The sequence below is a fragment of the Camarhynchus parvulus genome, chromosome 6 (genome assembly GCF_901933205.1).
Source record: "Camarhynchus parvulus chromosome 6, STF_HiC, whole genome shotgun sequence".
In the NCBI taxonomy this organism is placed as follows: Eukaryota; Metazoa; Chordata; class Aves; order Passeriformes; family Thraupidae; genus Camarhynchus; species Camarhynchus parvulus.
Window position 1 is genome coordinate 31,887,829 of NC_044576.1, and position 20,704 is coordinate 31,908,532.

The 20,704-nt window shown below is 48.1% G+C and overlaps 2 protein-coding genes across 2 annotated transcripts in view; one reads left to right on the forward strand and one right to left on the reverse strand.

The window, feature by feature from the left end:
* Positions 1-42: 42 nt before the first annotated feature.
* NKX1-2 (NK1 homeobox 2) lies at positions 43-4,643 on the reverse strand. The gene is given in 4 exon segments (XM_030951764.1): positions 43-1,693; positions 2,627-3,092; positions 3,095-3,209; positions 4,594-4,643. Coding segments are annotated over 4 exon segments (1,206 nt in total). The 3' UTR covers positions 43-1,118.
* Positions 4,644-5,356: 713 nt separating this feature from the next.
* Positions 5,357-20,704, forward strand: part of LHPP (phospholysine phosphohistidine inorganic pyrophosphate phosphatase) — a 74,804-nt gene continuing 59,456 nt past the window's right edge. The window contains exons 1-3 of the mRNA XM_030951695.1: positions 5,357-5,522; positions 17,219-17,406; positions 19,036-19,189. Coding sequence (XP_030807555.1) covers positions 5,395-5,522; positions 17,219-17,406; positions 19,036-19,189 — 470 coding nt within the window. The 5' untranslated portion in view covers positions 5,357-5,394. The remainder of the gene's footprint in view (positions 5,523-17,218; positions 17,407-19,035; positions 19,190-20,704) is intronic.

Below are 20,704 nucleotides of genomic sequence, written 5' to 3' on the forward strand. Positions count from 1 at the left end.
CTGTGTTGTAATAATTTGTAAAACTGCATGAGACAGATTTTTTTAAACCAATTACTTCCCATCCATTCAGGGACAGATGAGCCCCCAGCTAAAATTCCTTTTCATTCCGATGCTTGTAACGATGAAGATGAAATGTGATTTTCCTTCTAACAAATGCTCCAAAAAGCAAAACCAGAAAAAGCATGTGTTTCTCTGTTATGGAAAGTAGGTCTCAGCATGCTGGAAATTCTGTTTTACTTACTTTCTACCACAAATGTCCCATTTTTAAAGAAATGAATAATGTAATCATTTTCTCTGATTTATGTTTTCTTTTCTGCCTCATTTGGCACTAATGCTGTGTTATTACAAGAACAACTGGTCTCTGCAAAAAGAATGATCTTTAGATTTCTTATCCAAAACTTGTGAAGTCATTGGGACCGAACTGCAGAGAAAGGCAGAGAGGCCGTGGACATGAGCAGCAGTTGAACACTTTCCCACTGACCAGGCAGATTTTTCCTTCTTGTCTCCCGATGACACAGAGCTGCATTTTCCTGCACCTTTCCAAACGAAGCTCTCCTCCAGGTAGGGTGTCAAGAACGTGACTGGCAGTTTTCAGAAACGATAAGGAAACGTGGGTCAAACACGGCTCAGCAGAGTCCCACGAGCACAGTCAGAGCCTGGGGACGTCTTCACTGCCGAGCATCCCTGGGATTCGACACGGCCGCCTGCACCCTCATCAGCATCGGGATCGCAGCAGTGCTAACGAGTGCCACAGCTCCCGAGCCCCCGAGGCTTCAGACGTGTGCTGGCAAGCCGAACAGCAACGAGGAGCATCTTAACAATGAACTTGGAGAAGAATCTGCAGGGAATTAGTGTCAGGCATGTGTAAAGAGGGTTACTTTTCCCATCTCCAACATCTATAATTACATCTCAAAGGTGCTAATAAAATCCAGTGGTTACAGTGGGGTTTTTTCCTCTGTGTGTCAAAGTTAAGCATGCTGCCTCGACGCCTAGGAAAAATCAACTTTCTTACACTTCAAATGGCCACGCAAGCAGCAGAAGTGATGACGGTGCTCCCCGCTGGGTCAGAAGGGCTGAGGTGCGCTCCTGGCTCCCGGGGCTGCCCCGCCGCTGCCGCCTCAGAGGTGCGGGGCGTAGAAGGGGCCGAGGTACGCGGGGCCCAGGAAGGGTGCGAAGGGGCCGGCGCCCAGCGGGAAGGGGGCGGCCGGCGGCACCAGCACGTTGGAGGCGGCGTAGGAAGGGAAAGTCTGGAAGGGCAGAGCGGCGGGGCCCGGCGGGCTGGGGCTGCCGCCGCTCGCCGCCGCCGCCGCCGCGGGGGATGCTGCGGGGGCCGCCCCGTCGGCGCCCGGGTGCTGCTTCTTCCACTTGGTGCGGCGGTTCTGGAACCAGATCTTCACCTGCGTCTCGGTAAGGCTGAGGGACAGCGCCAGGCTGAGGCGCTCGCACACCGACAGGTACCGCGTGGCTCGGAACTTGTTCTCCAGGGCCACCAGCTGCTCGTAGGTGAAGGCGGTGCGCGCCCGCCGCGGTTTCCCGCAGCCCGGCTCTGCCCGCCGCCGCCGGGCGCTCCGCGGCGAGCCCGGCTCCTCCGGCCCGGGCGGGCTCGCGGTGCCGCTCCCGTCCCCGCTCGGCTCCTCCTCGTCGCGCTCCTGCCCCGCGTCCTCGGCGCCGCTCTCCGCCGGGGCGTGCACATCTAGGTGAGACCGCGGGGATCGTCAGGGGACAGCGCACCCTCCTCCCGTTCCCCCTCCGAGCCCCGCGCTTCTGCTCCCACATCCCCCCCTCCTCCCGACATAAGGGCAATCGCTAAAAACAAAATAAAGGGGAGAAAAATTCCGCCCATCCTGCGAGATTCCCCCCCCCCCCCCTTGCGTCCCCCGCTGGGCCACCGCATCCGCGGTGGGGAGGGGGGAGCCGTCGATATGGATTTCTTACCAATTAAAAAAGAAGTTATTAAAGTCCCCTTCTGAAGCGAAATAAATCCCCTCCCCCCCTCCTCCCCATCCCTGCACTAATGGAGTTTCAGATTTGCGAGGGCCAGATCGATAGATGTCATCTATTAAAGGTAAGTTTTAATCGAACAATATTAGGATCAGGCCGGGGGAAGGAGGTTTGAAGTGGGCACCTGCAAGCTGCGGGGAGGAGATAGGCGGGAGTCGGTAATAGGATATCGATCACCGGGAGCTAAGGCATCCTCCGGTGGGGACGGGCTGAGCAATTACCCAGCCGGCCGTCCCGCGGGCCGGGGCATCCGACCGCTGCCGCCCCGGGGAAAGGAGAGCCCGGGGGCCGCCCTTGCTGGGGGACAGAAACCCGTGCGGTGCCTCGGTAAGAGCCGCGGCCCGTCCGGCGCCGGGGTGTGGCGGCGGCGCGCCCTGATGTGCGCCCTCCTGCTCCGGCCGCAGAGGATGCTCCGCACGCCGGGAGCCGGGCAGGGCGCGCGGATATCGAGAACTTTTCCCTTTGCATCATCGAGACTTAAAATGAAGTTCCAGCCCCCCTTCCCTCGCTCCTGCGGGACCCCGCGCGGGGAGCGCGTCCCGCGGGGCCGAGGGTCCCCGTGTGCCGGCGCCTCCACCTGCGCGCCCCGCCAGCGCCGGCCGGAGAAACGCGAGCGCGTTCCTACCATGTGCCTCTAGTTTATTCCTCCCGCTGCCGGGAGCAGCAGCGTCCTTTCCTACTTCAACTCTTCCCAAACTTTTCTCCCGCTCGCCCGAGCGGGGGGCGCTGCCCCAGCTCCCCGAGGCCGGTTCGCGTCTTCTGCTGAATTTCTGGGGATCCAGGATGTCTAAGATGGAGAAGGAGATTTTATGATGGATGGGGGCCGCCTTGGCCCCGCGGTCCGGGCATTCCGGCATCCCACCCCACCCTCCGCGCTGCCCGGAGACCTGCTGGCTCCCAGCGCGGAGCCGGCGGAGCGCGGGGCCGGGCCGGGCCGCTCCGGAGCCGCACGCTCGGCGCTGGCGGCGCGGAGTGAGCGCCGGGGAGGAGGGTCGGCCGGGGAGGCGGAGGGGCCGGCGGCGGGGTGGGGGCAGAGGAGGGGGCAGCGCAGCCATTGGCACGCCGCCCCCGCGCCCCCTCCCCGCCGCGCTGCCTCCGCGGGGGCGCAGCGGGCGCCTCCCTCCAGCGCAGCCTCTCGGCGCCGGGGCTTTCCCGTTACCTGCCCCGGGTTGGGCGGGGGGATGTGCAGAGGGGGCGGCCAGGAGCCCCTGGCACCGGAACCGGGATGCGGCTGCACCCGGCAGCCCGACAGGAGATGGCGTCTCCCGGGACCCAGAGAGCTGCCGGCTGCACCTGTCCCCACCTGTCCCCTCACCCTCCGCTGAGCCACCTGCCGCTCTCCCGGTCAGTGCGGGTCCAGTGGGGTGAGCCTCGTGTTCAGAGGGACCCAGAGAGGAGGGATGGCTCTTGCATCTCTCTCCTGCACTGGCAGGATCCAAGCTCCAAGTGCTCCCTGTGCCAGCAGCCGCTGTTTGAGATGTGAAGCTACTGCCTGGTCCTCAGGGAGAAAGGAGAAGCTTTTCATTTGGGAGCAGCTTGGGATCAGTGTAATTCAGACTCTGGGCCACTCCTGCAACTGTCCCGTGGTGTTCACACGGTTCCCTGTTAGTAGGCAGGGAAACTGAGGCCTGCCTGTGCTGGAGGAGCTCCTACCCACTGAGCAACCCCCCCTACCCAACCCTCCTTGTCTTGGGAGAAAACATTGTCTGTTCGCTCTATAACTGGGACAGGGGAGGTGACATCAGGCCAAGCCTCCCCACTCTGCACCAGCCCTGCGACCACTTCTAGCCAGTCTTGCTTATTGAAAACACACTTGCAGCGTATTTCTGCACACCTGTATCTGTTCGGGGGGATGCTTTTGCCTCTCCTTGGCATTTCAGCGTTTTTTGGTGCCACAAATCATCAGATAGATTGGGGAAAGGCACCCTTTAGCCAGGGAAGGCAGCCCTCAGTAGAAATCTGCTGCTCCACCTGCTTCGGTTCCAATGGAGAGATGCAGAGTGCTGCCCTCCTCTTCATCGCTGTCTCAGCCTCAGCAGAATTGGGCTCACAAATAATTCTTGGCATAGGCCTTAAGATAAGAGGAAAGCAAAAAGATGAGATGATGATGTGCAAGGGTGATGTGATTAAAAGTAACTGCTACTGTTAATTATCCAAGAGCCCATTTGGCACTGGCCTCTGGGGTAGAATACCACAGGAATGTAGAAGAGAAGGGAGCTCAGACCTGAGGAGTTCACATCACAAGCTACAGGTGGCTAAAGCTTGGTTTTGGAGAGGTGGGAGCTGGTGAACCGGGAAAAAAATCTGGTATACTTGAGACTACAAATACTACAGCCATGTTGGGTCTGCAGGAGCTGAGAATGTAACTTGCAGCATTGAAATGAATCTGTGAGCTACAAGATGTTTTCAAATCTCATCAGTTTCACACGTATGTACACAACAACCTACAAACATACATGCATGTGGAAGGGCACGCACTCATGGATTAGTTCCAGCACTCTGAAGTTGGTCCGTTTCCCAGCTCAGGCATTAAAATTCAGCCCAAGTGCTGTCTTTAAATTGCTTTGATGCTAGGTGGGTTTCAACCCTGACCTGTCCTGACGGCAAGTGATGGCTGTAACAAGCTGTGGATCAATATTCATAGCGGGTGTCCTGCACTGATAACACTATCCAAGACAATGTTCACTATCGCTGCAGACAGCTGAGATATTGTGCCATTAGTAATGTTGTTTTAAATAACCTGATCCATTTCTGAGTCTATTTAATGAATTTCACAGTTTAGATATTATCTTTAGGGAGAAGCCAGAGGCTGTTCCAGAAGCGGTGATGCAAATCAATGCTGCCAAGGCTCCTCTGCTTTCCTTAAAACAAAATGGACTATAATTCCACCACAGCTCCTTATACATTCTGGGAGTCCTGCCATGCTATTGATGACATTAGCAACGAGAAGATATTTGGGAGAGAACAATACTATCCGTAAAGCTGGAACACAGCTGATAACATCTTATCTGCGATTGTAAAATTCTTTACACGATGACTCAGTGGGGTTTTTTTTCTTGGTTGTCATATGAACCACAGAATGGTTTGGGTTGGAAGGGGCGTTAAAAATCATCTAATTTCGCTCCACTGCCATGGGTGGTGATGTTACCCGCTAGGACAGGTTTGGGTTGGAAGGGGCATTAAAAATCATCTAATTTCACTCCACTGCCGTGGGTGGTGATGCCACCCACTAGGGCAGGTTGCTCCACATCCAGCCTGGCCTTGACCGCGTCCAGGGCTGGTGCAGCGGCCGTTCCAGCGCGCTGTGCCCCGGGCGGGCGGCGCGGCGGGGCGGGCTCGGGGCGGAGCGGGGCCCGGACTGCATTTCCCGGCAGCGCTGGAGCGGGAGCGGCCATGGCGGAGCGGGGCCGGGGCTGGGCCCGGGCCGTGCGGGGGCTGCTGCTCGATGTCAGCGGGGTTCTCTACGACAGCGGCGCCGGCGGCGGCGTCCCCATCGCGGGCTCGGTCGAGGCCGTGCGCAGGTGGGTGGGGGCGGCCGGGGAGAGGGGACAGAGCGCGGGGCCGGGGACACAGCGCGGCCACAGCCTGGGATGGCGTGAGTCCAGCCCCCGCTGTGCTGTGTGAGTGCCGCACGGGAATCGGGAGCTTTCGGGGGCAGCGTGGTGCTTTTGGGGGCTATTTTAGGGAAGGGAGCCCGCACAGCCTGGGCTGATGGGGAGGAGAGCCTGGGGCGGTGCGGCGGGCGCAGCCTCCTGTGTGTGCTGGTGTCACCGCACGGGTGGCAGGAGCCGGCAGTGTGCAGGAGATCCACCACTGTCCCTGGTAATCATTTTTCAGGTATTACCCACGCTGGTGTGTCTGTCAGTTGATTAACTCTGCTGTCAAATTAGCTGGAACTTGCAACCCTGCAGTGGAGAGTTTCTGTGCTGGGGTTAATGATTGCCCAGCTTGGAAGTGACTCAAAAGCGAAGTGTGGTCTTTGTTGAGTTACTTCCAGTGCCCACAGGTAGGGAATTCCTTCACTTTTAGCTGGGTGATGCTGTCCAGGTAATAGGAGCTAAGTAACTTTAACTTAACTAATTTGAGTTAATTAGGTTGACTTGCCAGTGTGTCTATATTGGCCCTGCTTGACCAGGGGAGCAGGATGGGGCCAGGGGAGAGCAGTGGCCACAGGGACACCTTTGTTTAAAGACAGGTATTGATTGTGTGGTTGTGAATTTCTGGAAGAGCCTTTTGGCACTCTGTGATGTTTCATTCACCCGCTGTGGAAAGTCCAGATCTGTTTCACCTGGCAGGTGCTGGATGGGGCTTGGAGCAGCCTGGGGTAGTGGAATGTGTCCTTGTCCATTTCAGGAGATTGGAACTTCAGTGTTCCTTCCAAACCGTTCTGTGATTCTGTGCTGCTGTATGTACCCCCCTTGTAATGTTTCAAATGTCTAAATTCTGAACCCCTGTGAAACACTGACAACTCTGCTTGGTGAGAACCTCTGCAGCTTCTGCCCTCTGGGGCCACTCAGCACAGACACAATTGGGATGAGTGCATTATTGAGTAGGAAAACATGCAGGAAGAAATATTGAATTCAGTATAATTACTGATATGAGGTTAGTTAAATATGTGCCTGAATGTTGCTGGAACCACCATGGAAAGGCAGAAGTGGAGAGCATCCAAATGAAGTGGTAATAACAGAACTCTTTTTCCACTTGCTTTTTTTTCCCCCCATAATTATGTGTTTGTTCATAATTCTTGAAACACACGTAGGATGCACAGAAGATGTTATCAGATGGATCAGAGTTCCCAGTGCTGTCAGAGAGCAATATTTGAAGTAAGTTAAAGCCTTATTGAGGCTCTTGGCTGGTTTTTGGTGCTCACCTGACCAGGAGAAGCTGCACGGTTCCAGGACAGCCAAGGGGAGAGCAGCATTCCCAGGAAATTCAATGAAAACTAGGCAGAGGGAGAAGTTGTTTGTGTTGAAATCCTGTGGCATGTGTTTCTTTCAGGGGATTGTGCATGTGCAGAGCACAGCCCAGATCATAGCCAAGGCCTCCAGGCACAGCCAAACCAAGCACAAATAACAACAACTGCATAAATGCTGTCAGAGATCAGATCATTCCTTTAGAAACCAGGACATGTTCAATAATACCTGTGTTGTGGTTCACCAGATGCTTTTGACATAGTTTTTTTTCTCCTAAATTTTAAACTTCATCTTTTGTCGTGTTGCAGGCTGTTTATTAAATAACCTTTGTCACTGCATTTGCTGAAACCTCCTGTGTAGAGGCAACTTAAACTGCATTCTAACTTAAAGTAATGTCAGAAATATGCTGATGAAACAGCAGTAAAACTCTGGCCTTGGGCTGAATGTAGGAAAATTTTCTCTGGAAATCCTGGGAATGTCTAAGCCCTTTTTGCCTGTTAGTCACAGGAAGCCCTCAGCAGCTAATCTGACCTGTCTGCCTGTCTGGAAGGGCTGCAGGAGTCTTTGGGAAGAGTTTAGAGATGCAATGCAGCAAAAGGCTCTGGAATGCTGTCCAGGGTGAGCTGATCTCCTTTGGGCAGGATTTGGTGAGCAGTGTTCATAGCTGTGGGAGCTGGGAACAGCAGAATGGAAAAATGCCAGGAAGGGGAAAAAAAACCCCACCAGACCACTTTGTTCAGGTCATTCAATGTAAGTGGTGAAGAATAATCATTTTCCTTGGGTAAAGTCAAGTAGCCTTATTTATCTGCCTATTAGGTTAGTAATTGTTCTGGCTCACACCATTTAAACTCTTTATTGACTCATTATCCTATTGCCAGTTGCTCATTAATATTTGTGTCTGCGTCACAGTACAGCTGGGTGGTTTCAAGCAGATGGATCAAAGCTAAAAGGAGCTCTTTTTAATGAATTCCTTTTTTTAAAATCAATTAAAGAGCCATAATTGCAGATAGCAAGGAACCTTATAACTAATTCAAATTGCTGTGGTCCTCTGCTGAAGGAGCTAGCATATTTTAGTGTATATATATGTCCAACAGAAACCTCAAATCCCATTTTGATAAGTCAGAGTACAGATAAGGACTCTTACATCAGGACAGCTGACCTGTTCTTTTCAGACTGTCTTGCTACATCACCTCCCCATTACAGCAATTAACTTAGTGTAACAACATATAGTATACACTCCAGTAGAAATGATAAGTAAACATACTAATTTGTCATTGGTTTCATGTGACTGAAGCTGTCCTGACCTCCTAAAACTACATTTTCTGCATTATTTCTCTTGTTTTCAGCCGAATTCTGCTGTGCAGTTATGTGAGTTAGTGTTTGTGAGGGCAGCAGCCTAATTTCTGCCAGCAGAATTTGGCCTGGTTTCTATTTGTGATGGCTGCTTCCCTCTTGTTTGTTTGTTTTTAGCCAACAGTACAGTCAGATGGAGCAGAAACATGGCCAGAGAAGCTGTTGGACACTGGAACACGCTGAGCAAGGTGACATTCAGTGCTGTAGAGACCCTCCTGAGCAAGGCATCAATAATTGGTATAACCTGTGGTGAAACACTGTTAACAGCTGGGATTGCTTTGTTTATTGCTGGTGTACCTGCAGCCCTGATACATCTCACCTGTGAAATACTGAAGGATTCATTGTGCACTGAGAGGGGGTTGATGAGTTGGAGGCTGAGGAAGTGAATCACAGGAGTGTTTGTTGAGCTGAGCTTGTGTCCTGTGCTCAAGGGATAAGGTGAATCCGGGTCCTTGGCACCCCTGGAGCCAGGAATGTCTCTAAATTCTCCAGGGACTGCTGTTGTTATCTTTAGGTGGGGATATTAGAGCAGTGGATGGCTAAAAAAGCCAAAAGTGGCTCGGTAAGATAATTTATCCCTTCAAAACTTTTAAGACACAATGTTTCTCGATGGTTTAACTTACTGTGGCGTATCTTTGTTGTTGTTTTGAAAAAGTTACATAAACCCCACCCATCTCTTCCCAGCGTGTGCAGTTCCCTGGCAGATGCTTTGGAGCAGATCAGAAAGCCCATGGGTGAGATCAGAAGGGCCATCGGTGACTTAAAGGCTTCTCCTGGAGCCAGCCCTAACAGAGCCTCCTTGCCGTGCTGTTATTGTCCTAATCGATTTACACAGCATTGACACGAGGTGAGCTAGCTGCTTTTTATCTTCCAAATAGCAGGGAGCTGCTCCCTTACAAGACAGAAGGTGGTTAAACACCCATAAAAGATGCTCAGCCTGTGCTCTGGCATTTGCATTTACGGCTGCGTGCTGATAGTGTGTCCATTAGCATATCCATATGAAAAGCACACAGGAGTTGGAGGTTTACAACATCCTGTTGTTGGGCTGGGCTGGTGCATCTGTTAGCACAGCTTTCCACAGAGCCCTTGAAAAGGGACAGCGGAAATCTGGGGAGCAGGGAGGCTGGGGAGCAGCTGGACACTCCTGCTAAAATAAAATACCTGGAGAGTCTAACAAGAAGGAGATTGTGAGGAGAACAAATGGAACTGGGACTGTAAAGCAATTCAGGGTGTGGGGGTTCAGAGGAGTTGGGAGCTCACAAAGAGCCTTTTGGAAGTGTGTGTGCCGGGAGGAGTAGGAAATCTTTGTTGTCACAGCAGATAATGTGGCTTAGCACTGGCTGTGCAGATGTTCAGAGCTCCAAGGCTTGCTGTGCCTTCAGGACATTTGATAGAAAAGGAGTTGTTCCTCCTGGAAAGAGACCTTCAAATAAAGTATACAGACCCTTGTGTAAATGTCTGTTAATTTTTGTACTTGGCTCTCTCTGCACTTTCTACCCAAAGGAACCCAGTGCCCCAGGTGTCACTGCCCTCCTGAAGCTGCAGACACACAAAAAATGAACCATTCTGTATTGTCATGTTGTTGTTCCCTGGCAGAGCCAGAAGGGGATCCAGGAACTGATCCTCAGCTGCACTCCAGTCTGTAACATTAGCTGTGGTCTCAGTTTTCAGAGAGCAGTGGCTGTTCCTAACCCTTATTTGCTTTCCTAGTCAGCAGTGTTCATTATTTCTTCATAAAGATTTGTGTCCCTGAAGTTGTGGGTGCTCACCTGCTTTGTGCACAAAGTGCATGAGTAAGTGCTTGTATTCTTGGAGTTTGTACATCCTTAACCTTCAGGGTCTCAGAAACAGAATTCCTTCTTTACAAACAGGTGCTCTTTGTGTACAAAGTGAGAGTTCAGCCCTGTCAAAGATAACTTGTTTTTGAGTGAATTTTTAATGGAGTAATTAGCAGCTTCATAGAATAGTTTGGGTTGGAAGCAACCTTAAAGATCATGTACCCCCCTTTTTGCACAGAACAAAAGCTGTTGGGGTATCATTCACTGTGTTGTCCATAAAAATATTTTGCTTAATGCAAATAAATATATCCCAGACTGAATCCCCAAAAATCTGATTTTTTTTCTTGGCAGCTCCCAAAGTGGAGATTTACCAGCTATTTAAGGTCTGCCAGAGTTTACTTATTGAACCATTTGCAGTGTGGTTAAAGTCTTTTAGGTGTAGTACATTAAGCTGATTTGGTAATCTGCAGCCTTAAATGCATCTTGTTATTGAACTTAATGGACCGGAGAGATTTTTCTTGTATTCTGCTTTGTGCTTCCTTTCTGCAAGTTCCTTTCAGAAGCATGTGTTATTTTTATTAAATACTGAATTCTAGATTTTACTGTTGTGGCATATTGCTGCCTACAAATCTCTTGTCTTCCCTGCTGTTCAGGGAGCTGGATTATGATTTATGGGGTTGGGTAATTTGTGCAGTAATTCTGGTATCCAGCTGTATTCAATGGCCTTTGTAGAGAATTCAGGACAAGATGGACTTTGTGTTTGTTTCAGTGTTAAAACTTCCAAGATTTCCAGTTAAAACTTCCAGGGTTTCTTTCTACCTCTGAAAAATTCTAAATTATCAAAACACCTAAATAAAGGCGTTGGTGGGTGTTTAAAGTTTGCTTTGAGCTACAATTTAGTGATTTTTTTTCCCAGTTTTTACTGTCAAACACTCTCTCAAAGCGGTGTTTCCAGAGTTTTTACTCTTGAAACTGTACTCTTCCTTTTGTCACCATTGCCCACCCTTAAGTAACATTGGCCTCTTCTTGTGGCTCCTTCATGTGTGCCCATTAATCTGCTTTTATTCATGTGCAAAGGTAATGCCCTCCTATTTTTTAATCCCTTTTGCAATCCCTCCTTTGGATTGCCTCCAAATTATCCCCTTCTATATTTAGGGGGGAGGTGAGCCATCTGGGGCTGGAGAGGAAATTGTGCTGGGGAGATGGCAGATGTAGAGATGAGTTTCAGGAATGCAGGAGGGACTGGGGCCAAAAAGTGCCACGTGTAAGGATTTGTCAGGGCTACGTGGAGCAGAAAGTTGGATTCCCAGAGAACCAGGGCTTTAATGAGCCTGGCTGTACTCAGGAACCATGACAGGACATCAGTGAAGGGAAACACCAGGAGGTCAGGGGGCAAAAGTGGCATCAGAGATGTGACAGCGAGATTGAAGCAGTTTGGATGTGCTGTGGTGGCAGAAATCAGAGAAACAGAAAGTTTTGGGCACTGGGAGAGAGAAGGAAAATCCTGGCATTTTATCCACAGTTCTCTGATTCCATTGCACCCACCAGGTTAAAAAACACCAGGGAATTCAGTGTTTCCATGGGACTGGGAGAGGTTTGTACCATGTAAGGATGGGCAAAGGCACTTATGGCCTCCTTCAGGCTTCTGAAATAATGACTTTGCTGGAGTGGCAGGAATACAGATTTGCAGAGAAAATACAGCACATTTTTGCCAAAAAGACACTTTTTAAGCAGAGCCAATGTGCACTGCTCCCACCAGGCATTTCCACAGCTGGATCCCAGAAGGAATTATTGCTCTGAGCCAGTGCTGAGCCAGAAAAGCCTTTTGGATCCTCTGGTGTGTGTGATGCTCCCAGGGAGGTTCTCCTGGGAAAAACCTTCAAGATCAGGAGAGGTTTTACCTGGAGCCACCAGCACCCTGGCCCTTGCAGAGTGCACTGACATTAACCCTGCCCAGTCCTGCTTTTACTTTGTGGCTTGGTTGCAGGTGCTGTTGATTCCCTGTGTTTCAGACAAGGTATCAGAGTGCTGGAAGGTTTACACTGAAGCACACTCATATTTGTCCACTGATGCAAAAGAGTCAAATAGCAAAAGTGCTCGGCATGCTTTCTTTTAAATTAAAAAAAAAAAAAAAAAAACCCAAAAAAACCAAAAAACCCAAAGAATTCTGAAAAACCAAAAGCAGGATAAAAAGCCAATTCTGCAAATCTCTTGTAGCACATTTCCAAACCCCTTTGAAGTTTTTGTTGGACAGTCTCCAAGCTCAGGTTTGTTGCCTGTTCCAGGGTTTTGCTTTCTGCCCCACTGCCCATCTGCACAGGACCTCTGGCTGTGGGCTGCACTTTCCCCCTATTCCCATCTTAGGAAAAATCTTCACTGCAAAAGACAGTGGGAAGAGATGGGAAATCTGAAGTTTAGCCTTTTACCTTTTTTTTTGAGTTGCTCCAGCCATGTGCAGGATAATGTGAATTTAAGTTTGATGATTCCCAGTCTGGATTCCAGGACCATTGCTTTTCCTACGGGTGTCACAACCTTTCCATCACCTGAAAGAACAGATTTTGTGTTCTATGTGCCCAAAGGCTGCCCATAAAGGTTGGCAAGGGCGCCTGGCTAAGTCTGCACAAGGTCAGTGAGGATGTCCAATAATTGTCCTAACACTTTACCTGTTATGGAGCAATAATGAGAGTTTTTTTCATTATTTTCGGGTGAGTGAGCCTGGCAGATGCTGACAGCCAGCAGATGTGTAAAGTTCGAGGTGATTTGTAAGGGACCGGCTCATCTGACGCATGGTAATTGCACTGGGGGACATTGTCACTCAGCCCCGTGTCCTGCTCCAGCTGAACGAGGTAAAGGTCAGTTCACAGAGCTGCTCAGGCTCCAGGGGCAGCTCAGGGCTGCAATTAAACCCCTCACATGCACTTCTCCCCTGGGCAGGTGCTCAGGCTGGGTGGGTGCCCCAGGTGTAGATTTGGGGATCATTTGGGTGGCCAAGTGCTTGTTTGGATCTGGAGGGGGCTTAAATCCTTCCTCTGGTAAGGCTGCTGTGGTAGCTCAGTGCTCACCTGTCTGCTTTTAATTTGGGGCTTGGAAGTTGGGGTTTTTTTGTGACTTCTTCCTTCATTGTCTGTGTGCTGTGGCAGCTCCCTGGCAGAGCAGGCACTGGCAGCAGTGACACACAGCTGGAGGGGACAGTGGCCTCTGCACCTGCTCCCTGCTGCCATCTCTGCTCTGCCATCCCCTCCAAGAAGGGCTCTGACCATTTTTTTGCCACTTTAGCTGAGTTTGGCGTTTGTCACAGCCTGGAGGGTCAGGAGCTGCTCTGCCTCATTCAGGTGAAGCTCCCCTGCTCTTGCTCTTGGGCATTAGGAGTGGTGTGAGCAGTGATGTTGGAAATTGAGTGGATTTGGTGGAAAAAGTGGGTTTGTCTGATGCTGAGCCTGCTGATGGCCCCAAAGAGGGAGGGAGAGGCAGCCTGGGGATGCCCACAGGTACCTGGGCCATGCTGGGTCCCTGCAGCATGGGCAGCAGTGCTGCCTGTCCACTGCCCTAATCAGCATTGATTTTCCTGCTGTTTGAGTGGGATCTTTATCACAGCCACGAGGTGTGGAAGTCAGCTGAAGGCCTGATTGACTGGGTTTCCTGGGTGTGCCTGTGCTTCTGTAATGGACCTGCTGATAAATCTGTAATACTCTGAGATCTCGATAAAACGTGTGTCGTGTATTTCATCTCCTGCTGCCTCATTCTTCTGCTCTTGCAGGTACCTAATCCCTTGCTCTTTATCTCATAAGACATCACATTACAAATCTTGTTCTTTATTCTTCTCCTGACATCCCCACACTTGCCAGCAGTGGAAATTGCAGTGCCTTGCCTTGCTTTGCTGGGGAGTGTGAGAGTGGGTCAGTTCAGAGGCTGGAGGTTTCCCTTGAAGCTCTGCAGCCCTGTAGGCTCACTGAGCACAGCATCACACCTGTGAGACACAGACCTTCAAGCCACTTCTTTTAGTCCCTCCACATTCAAAACCTGCCAGGCCAGGGAAACTGAAGGAGAGTTCTGCTGTAAACATGGTTGGAAGCAGGTTTTTCCCAATGCAGAGCTGTTGGTAAAAGCTCTCCCTAATTATTGAAGCTGTGAGTTAACAGTTGTTTGCTGGCCTGCAGGCTCTGCTCACCATCCCTGTGCTGAGCATCCAGGGATGGATTCATCCCAGTGTGTGTGGTACTGAATGTGCAGGTGAGTGTGACTGTTCTGTGCAGGATTTGGCAGAGTTTACAGGGCTCTTTTCATGCTAATTGGGAAGGAAAAGGTGACTTTTCATTGGAAAGGTATTTTTGTAAAAATAAGTATTTTCTAGAGTTTTGTGGATTTTTGTTTCATTTAGTGTTCCAGGATATTTTTAAAAGTCCTTTTCATGTGTCACCAGAGGACTCCTATTTTTTTTGTCCAGTTTGGCCTGACTCTTTGCAGACCTGATCCTGAGCATTTCCTGAGCTCATTTGTTGGGGTGGGAATTGCTGGTGGCCATAAAGGCATGAAGCAGTCTGGGATGTGTCCAGACTCCTCCTGCTTTTCTCAGTCCTTTCAGAAGTGTCGCTCTGGTTTCCATCCAAAGTGCTGAGAAAGAAGTGAAGTTTGTAGTACAGGATAACTGAATCTGTGCTTTCACTGAGCTGACCTGTGAGGGTGCTGCTTTGTCTGCAGAGGTCTGTGGTTGATGTTGTCCCTGGATTCATTACGTTGACCTTTAGGAAGAGAAAAAGCAGATTCTAATTCAACAAATGTCTGCTTCCAGGCAGTTGTGAATCATGGGATTTTTTTCCCAAAGAGTGTGCAGGGAGGCTTTGCATTTAGAATATTTTTTTTTTCATCCATGGCACACTCTATTAAAGTTTGTTGTATATCCAAATTACACTGCTTTGCTTTTTAACTCCAGCTGAAACCATGTCTCAAATAACAGATGTGGAATATTGTCATCCCACTGTCACACCAATTGTTCATTGTTCTGAGAAGGTCACATCATAATTCATTAACAATAATTATTCCCTGGGTACACCCTGCACTTCTTCACTCAATTGCTTCATTAACTTGAGAGTGAATCTCACATTCAGTGCTCCAATCAATGAAGATATATTTATAATGTACAAGTGGATGCTATTAGTTACAATATATTAACTGCCTAATTTAAAAGAGAAAAGCTATCTTTATGAAGGGCAATTAACCACTAAGTGTAATTGATAATTCACATATCTATGATTAGGAAAGACAAATAATAAGAAAGAAATGAATCACCAGCATTATTAAAGAAGACACTGGTGTGTAGTTTATATGAGCAGAAGGGACTCTCTGGGTCAGGACCAGATTTCCAAGAATCCTTTGATGGAAAGTTCATCATCAGATCTGTTGTCTTGAGGTGGCTTTGGTGTTTGCACCAACCAACTGAGATGATCTTCCCTACAAAATGGACCCAGTGTGTTTTGTTATCTTGAGAATCAGTGCAGGGACTTCCTTAGTAGAAAAGTCCTTTTTCGTTTTAATACAAAGAACAGTCATAATATTTTTATAAAAATTTATAAGCCTGGTTCCAGACTTACCTAAGAATCTGAATCTGCATGTGCTCAGGTCCTCAAAGATGCTTTTGCACAAATTCACATGAAAACCGACAAAAACTAGGCATTTTCATGTATTAGAGGAGCTGAGTGAAAGTCCCTTAGGCAAATGTTTAATTTTTATTAACTGTGGTACATTTTCAGTCCTTCTGATTTTCTATGGCCGCTTTGAAGTACATTGGCTCTCCAAACAGCTGACAGCTCATCCTTGGGGAAGAGGCTTTTTGGGGACATGCACAGCAGGTTCCCAGCTTGGGAAGCAAAGCTGCTCAGAGGCAGAGGGCTTGCAGGTGATTCACAGAATGGTTTGGGCTGGAGGGGACCTTACAGACCCCATTCCACCCCTGCCATGGCAGGGACACCTTCCACTATCCCAGGTTGCTCCAAGCCCTGCCCAGCCTGGCCTTGGACACTGCAGGAATGGGGCAACAACACAACTTTTGCAGAGTGCCAGTCCACAGGAGCCATGTCCTTGGCTCTGGACACTCGTGGCTGTGTTTTCGTCCCCTGAGATGCCAATTGCCTGTAAACATTTATTAATGAATCAGATAAAGTGCCAGATTTTTCAGGATGATCCACCAAGTAACAGCACAGGTGTTTTAGGAGAGATTTAATGATAAATGTGACTGGATCCACCCCAGTGTTGATAAAACATCACTGAACTAACTGGCAGCTGCAGTGCCCAGAGTCAGGATTTCGGGTGCATCTGGTCCCAGCAGAGGATCCTGCTCCTGGTTTGGAATATCATCTCAACCTTTTTAGCAGAATTCACAGAATGACCAGGTTGCAAGAGACCTTCAAGATCATCAAGCCCAACCCAACCCCAACACCTCAACTAAACCCTGGCACCCGGTGCCACATCCAGGACCTTCTCCTGGGAGGAAAGGGTGGGTGGGGGGGGTGGGGGTTGTCCTTCAAACAAAACATATTTTATTTATTTAAATTTTTTATTTTTTTTTTTTTTTATTTTTTTTTTATTTTTTTTTTTTTTTTTTTTTTTTTTTTTTTAACTTATGCGAGGGAGCGTTGTGCTGTTCACATGTCTAATTTAGAATGCTGATTGGATCAGCTAATTTTTCACGCGTTTTGCTGTGGTCATCTGGCCCACCCATGGCTTGCTTTTTTCTTACTTTCCCAAGCTCGCTGACAAACCTGCTGAGTCTTAACAACTCTTCTTCTTGTAACTCTTTCAAGGATATACCAACCCCATTTCTGAGTATGTCCATTATTCATTGTTTGTGAACGTGTCCATTGTCCATTAGTACAAGCAGGCTGGATTGTGCATCGGCTGAATATGGCCATTGTCCTGCAAAAACTCCTCAACCTGCAAAAAACTCTTCAACAAGAAATCATCTCTCTGTGGCTCTGGGCAAACCAGGAAAGTCAAAAACTTCCCAGACACATCCAGGGATGGTGACTCCACCACCTCCCTGGGCAAGCCATTGCAGCCAACTTCATCACTCTTTCCGTAAAAAACTTTTTCCTAATATCCAACCTATATTTCCCTTGAGAGTGACTCTTGTCTCATTTCCTTCATCTCCTTACCCCCTCTGCTGCCTTCCCTCCACAGGATCAAAGCCTCTGGGCTGAAGCTGCAGCTCTGCACCAACGAAACGCAGGCGACCCGGGAGAGCTTTGTGAGGAAGCTGCGGGCCCTGGGCTTCGACATCTCGGTGGCCCAGGTGACAGCGCCGGCCCCGGCCGCCTGTCACCTCCTGAGGGAGCGCGGCCTGAGGCCACACCTGCTGGTGCACCACGGTGGGACAGCCCTGGGGACATAGGGGAGGGAGGGGAGTGCTCTGTTTTCCTCTTTGTTTTGGGGTAGATGAGTAGGTGTACGAAGAGTTGGTTCAGACTGAGATTTATTTGTTTTTTCATGTGTTGTCGTGAGTGATGGGAAGCACGAATCTGGGGGTTTGTCTCTTGTCACAGACATATTTTATGAAGAATCCTTTTGCCAGGATCTTTTTCCTGAGAAACTTCAGCTTCTCCATGTTTTGCTGCTTTGGAATGTGATTTGGAGAATTGTTTACCCAGCATGAGAATTGTTTTTACTTGATGACCAATGACAGCCACCTGTGTTGAGGCTGTGAACAGTCACAAGATTTTATTATCATTCCATTCCTTTCCTTTGCCAGCCTTCTGATGTCTCCTTTCTCTTTTCTTTTAGTATAGTTTTAGTATATAATTTTCTTTTAATATAATATATATCATAAAATAATAAATCAGCCTTCTGAAACATGGAGTCAAGATTCTCATCTCTCCCCTCATCCTGGGACCCCTGCGAACACCACCACAGTCACTTCCATGGGATCTGAAATGATGAGGTGTTGGAACCCTGGGTGCTGAGAATTTCAGACTTTCTGTGCTGACAGGCACTGACCCCCAAGAGAACACTGCATTGACCTGAGGCTGTGGAGAAGGCTTCCAAAATGGAATGATGGAACTGGGATTGTGTTGGGATGTCACTCATTCAGGGACACCAATTGTTGGCGGTCACCAGTTGTGGTTATTAATTGTTGCAGTGTTGTTGTGGGTCCCAGGACGAGGTGAGAGATGAGAATTGACTCCAAGTTCTTAGAAGGCTGATTTATTATTTTATGATATTATATTATATTAAAAGAAAAATATATACTAAAACTATACTAAAGAAAGAGAAGGGAGACATCAGAAGGTTAAACAAGAATGATAATAAAAGACCCGTGACAGACTCAGAGTCTGACACAGCTGGCTGTGATTGGCCATTAATTAAAAACAATTCACATGCTGGGTAAACAGTTGTCCAAATCACATTCCAGAGGAGCAAAACATGGAGAAGCTGAAGCTTCCCTTCTTCCCAGGAGAAGAAATCCTGGCAAAGGAATTTTTCATAAAATATGACAGCGACAGGATTGTGGGTGTGGAGTTTGATTAGAAGTGTGTAATGTCGCAGGGTGGAAAACTCAAAGTTTAAGGTTTTAGAGTATAGTAATATTTATAAGGCAAGATGGAGGTTTTAGGGTGGAGGCTGGTCCTTCTTCTTCACCTTGTTCTCCGTGGGTTTGGGTGGTTTTGTGTAATTGGATTAAAAAGTCCACATTGAGGGCATGGGAGGTTGGTTATTGGGTTAAAAGTAAGAATAATTTAAGTGTCGTTTCTTAATTAGACAGTTTATCCTTAAAAGGCCTTGTAGAGAGAGAGATGGGGCTCCATTTTTAGTTTGTTACAGTGAACTGCTGTAGAACTCAGGGTTTGTGAGACTGTAACATAGATAAGAACTAACAAACATCTGAGTCCCAACAAGAAATACCATCTCACACACTTAATCCTGACCTTAGCAGAAAAAAGAAGCAAAGAATCCACAGTGAGAGATTTGTGATGTTTTTTGGTTTTTGCCTCCTTCTGTAGATCTTGTCCCTGAATTTGCTGAGATTGATAAGACAAACCCAAACTGTGTGGTTCTTGGAGATGCAGCAGAAAACTTCACCTACGCAAACCTGAACGAGGCTTTCCGACTTCTGATTGGGATGGAGAAGCCTGTTTTGATCTCCCTTGGAAAAGGGTGAGTTAAGCTCTGGTTTTTCCTCAAGTCTCTTCATTTTTTAATAATATCTTTAATGGAGGCCAGAAATCAGTGTGGGCACTCCCAGTACCAACATTTCAGTTTTTAGTCTGTGTGCCTGGGCTGAGGCCTGACCTGATCAGGTGCCTGTCAAAGAGGATTTGTGGTGCTTCAAGAGAGCCTCAAAGCCTCATAGGAATCACGGAGAGTTTGGATTTTGATCTGTGTGACCCCCAAGTGAGTGAGTATTTAGTATCTCAGAGGTGAGAACTGTTGGTTTAACTGCTGCCTGTAGCCACTGTAGTTCCTATCTGAGCTGAATATAAATTATTTTTCATAGTGAAAGAAACACAAAGTTTTCCCAGTGTAGGTTTTTGATGCCGTTTGATGCTTTTGAAGTGGCAGATCAATTGTTTTGGTAGTTTTAATGTCAGGCAGCATTTTTAATTACTCACTGCACATTAAGGGTAAATTTTGACCTCCTGTTTTCACACACAGGAAAAAATTCAGTCAGGGAGCTGGAATGTTTTCCTGAAAATAATTAATTTAGATGTATTCTGAGATTTTAAACAGGACATTATTAATTCCTGCTGAATAATGACAAATCCCAACAGGAGCAAGAGGAGTTATTCTTATCTGTTGTGTGATGCATGGGTTTAAAAGAGACTGTGCATGTTTATCTTTGGGAAAGTGCAGTGACAACTTTGCTCAGTGGTTCAATAGACTGTAATGGGCATGAAACCCTTCTTAGTTTGTGGGTTATTGATCCAGCTGGGCAGAACTTATCAGTGGGAAGGAGCAGTTAAATTCATTGTGCTGCCTTACCCGACACTCTAATCCTCCAACAGAGCTGAAAAATCCTTACTGTTTCTCAGAAGGATGAGGAGAAAATGTTGATCCAACAGGAGACTGGCTAATGTACATAAAATAATCAAATTTTGTGTTATGTAATACCATATTTCAAAATTAAATGTAGAGTCACTCTTTTCTTAGGAACTGTATTGTCACCAATACAAAAATTCTTTGTACCCTGTGCATGTAAAAAGTATTTATTTGGTCATTCATTGATAGAAACAGCTCTTTTTATTACTTCTTTGAAATACTCTTTTTTGTTAGAAAGTAAAGATTTTGGGATATTCAGAGCTTTTAACCAAGAGCATATTGCCTTTTAATGGCTGATCATTGAGGTGATGTGAATACAAGTTCTCTGGTGAGTTCTCTGACTCAAAGGAGGGAGATTATAAATTATAAGAACTGTTCTCCTGACTGGAGAAGCCTCATGGATGCAAAGGGCCATCTACAAAACCCAGCTTCATTTTCAACCTGCAGAACCAGCACAGCTGGGAGGGCCTTAGCAAGGTGCCTGCCCTGGGCCAGTAAGGTTGGTTTTGGTAGAAGTTCTTGTTCATTCCATAGAAAACAAAAGTGTCAGAGGCACTGAAGCAGAATGCCCTGCTCTTGGAAATGGAGTGATTTACATTTAGCATCTGTTTTGGGCTGAGAGTGGGAATTGGC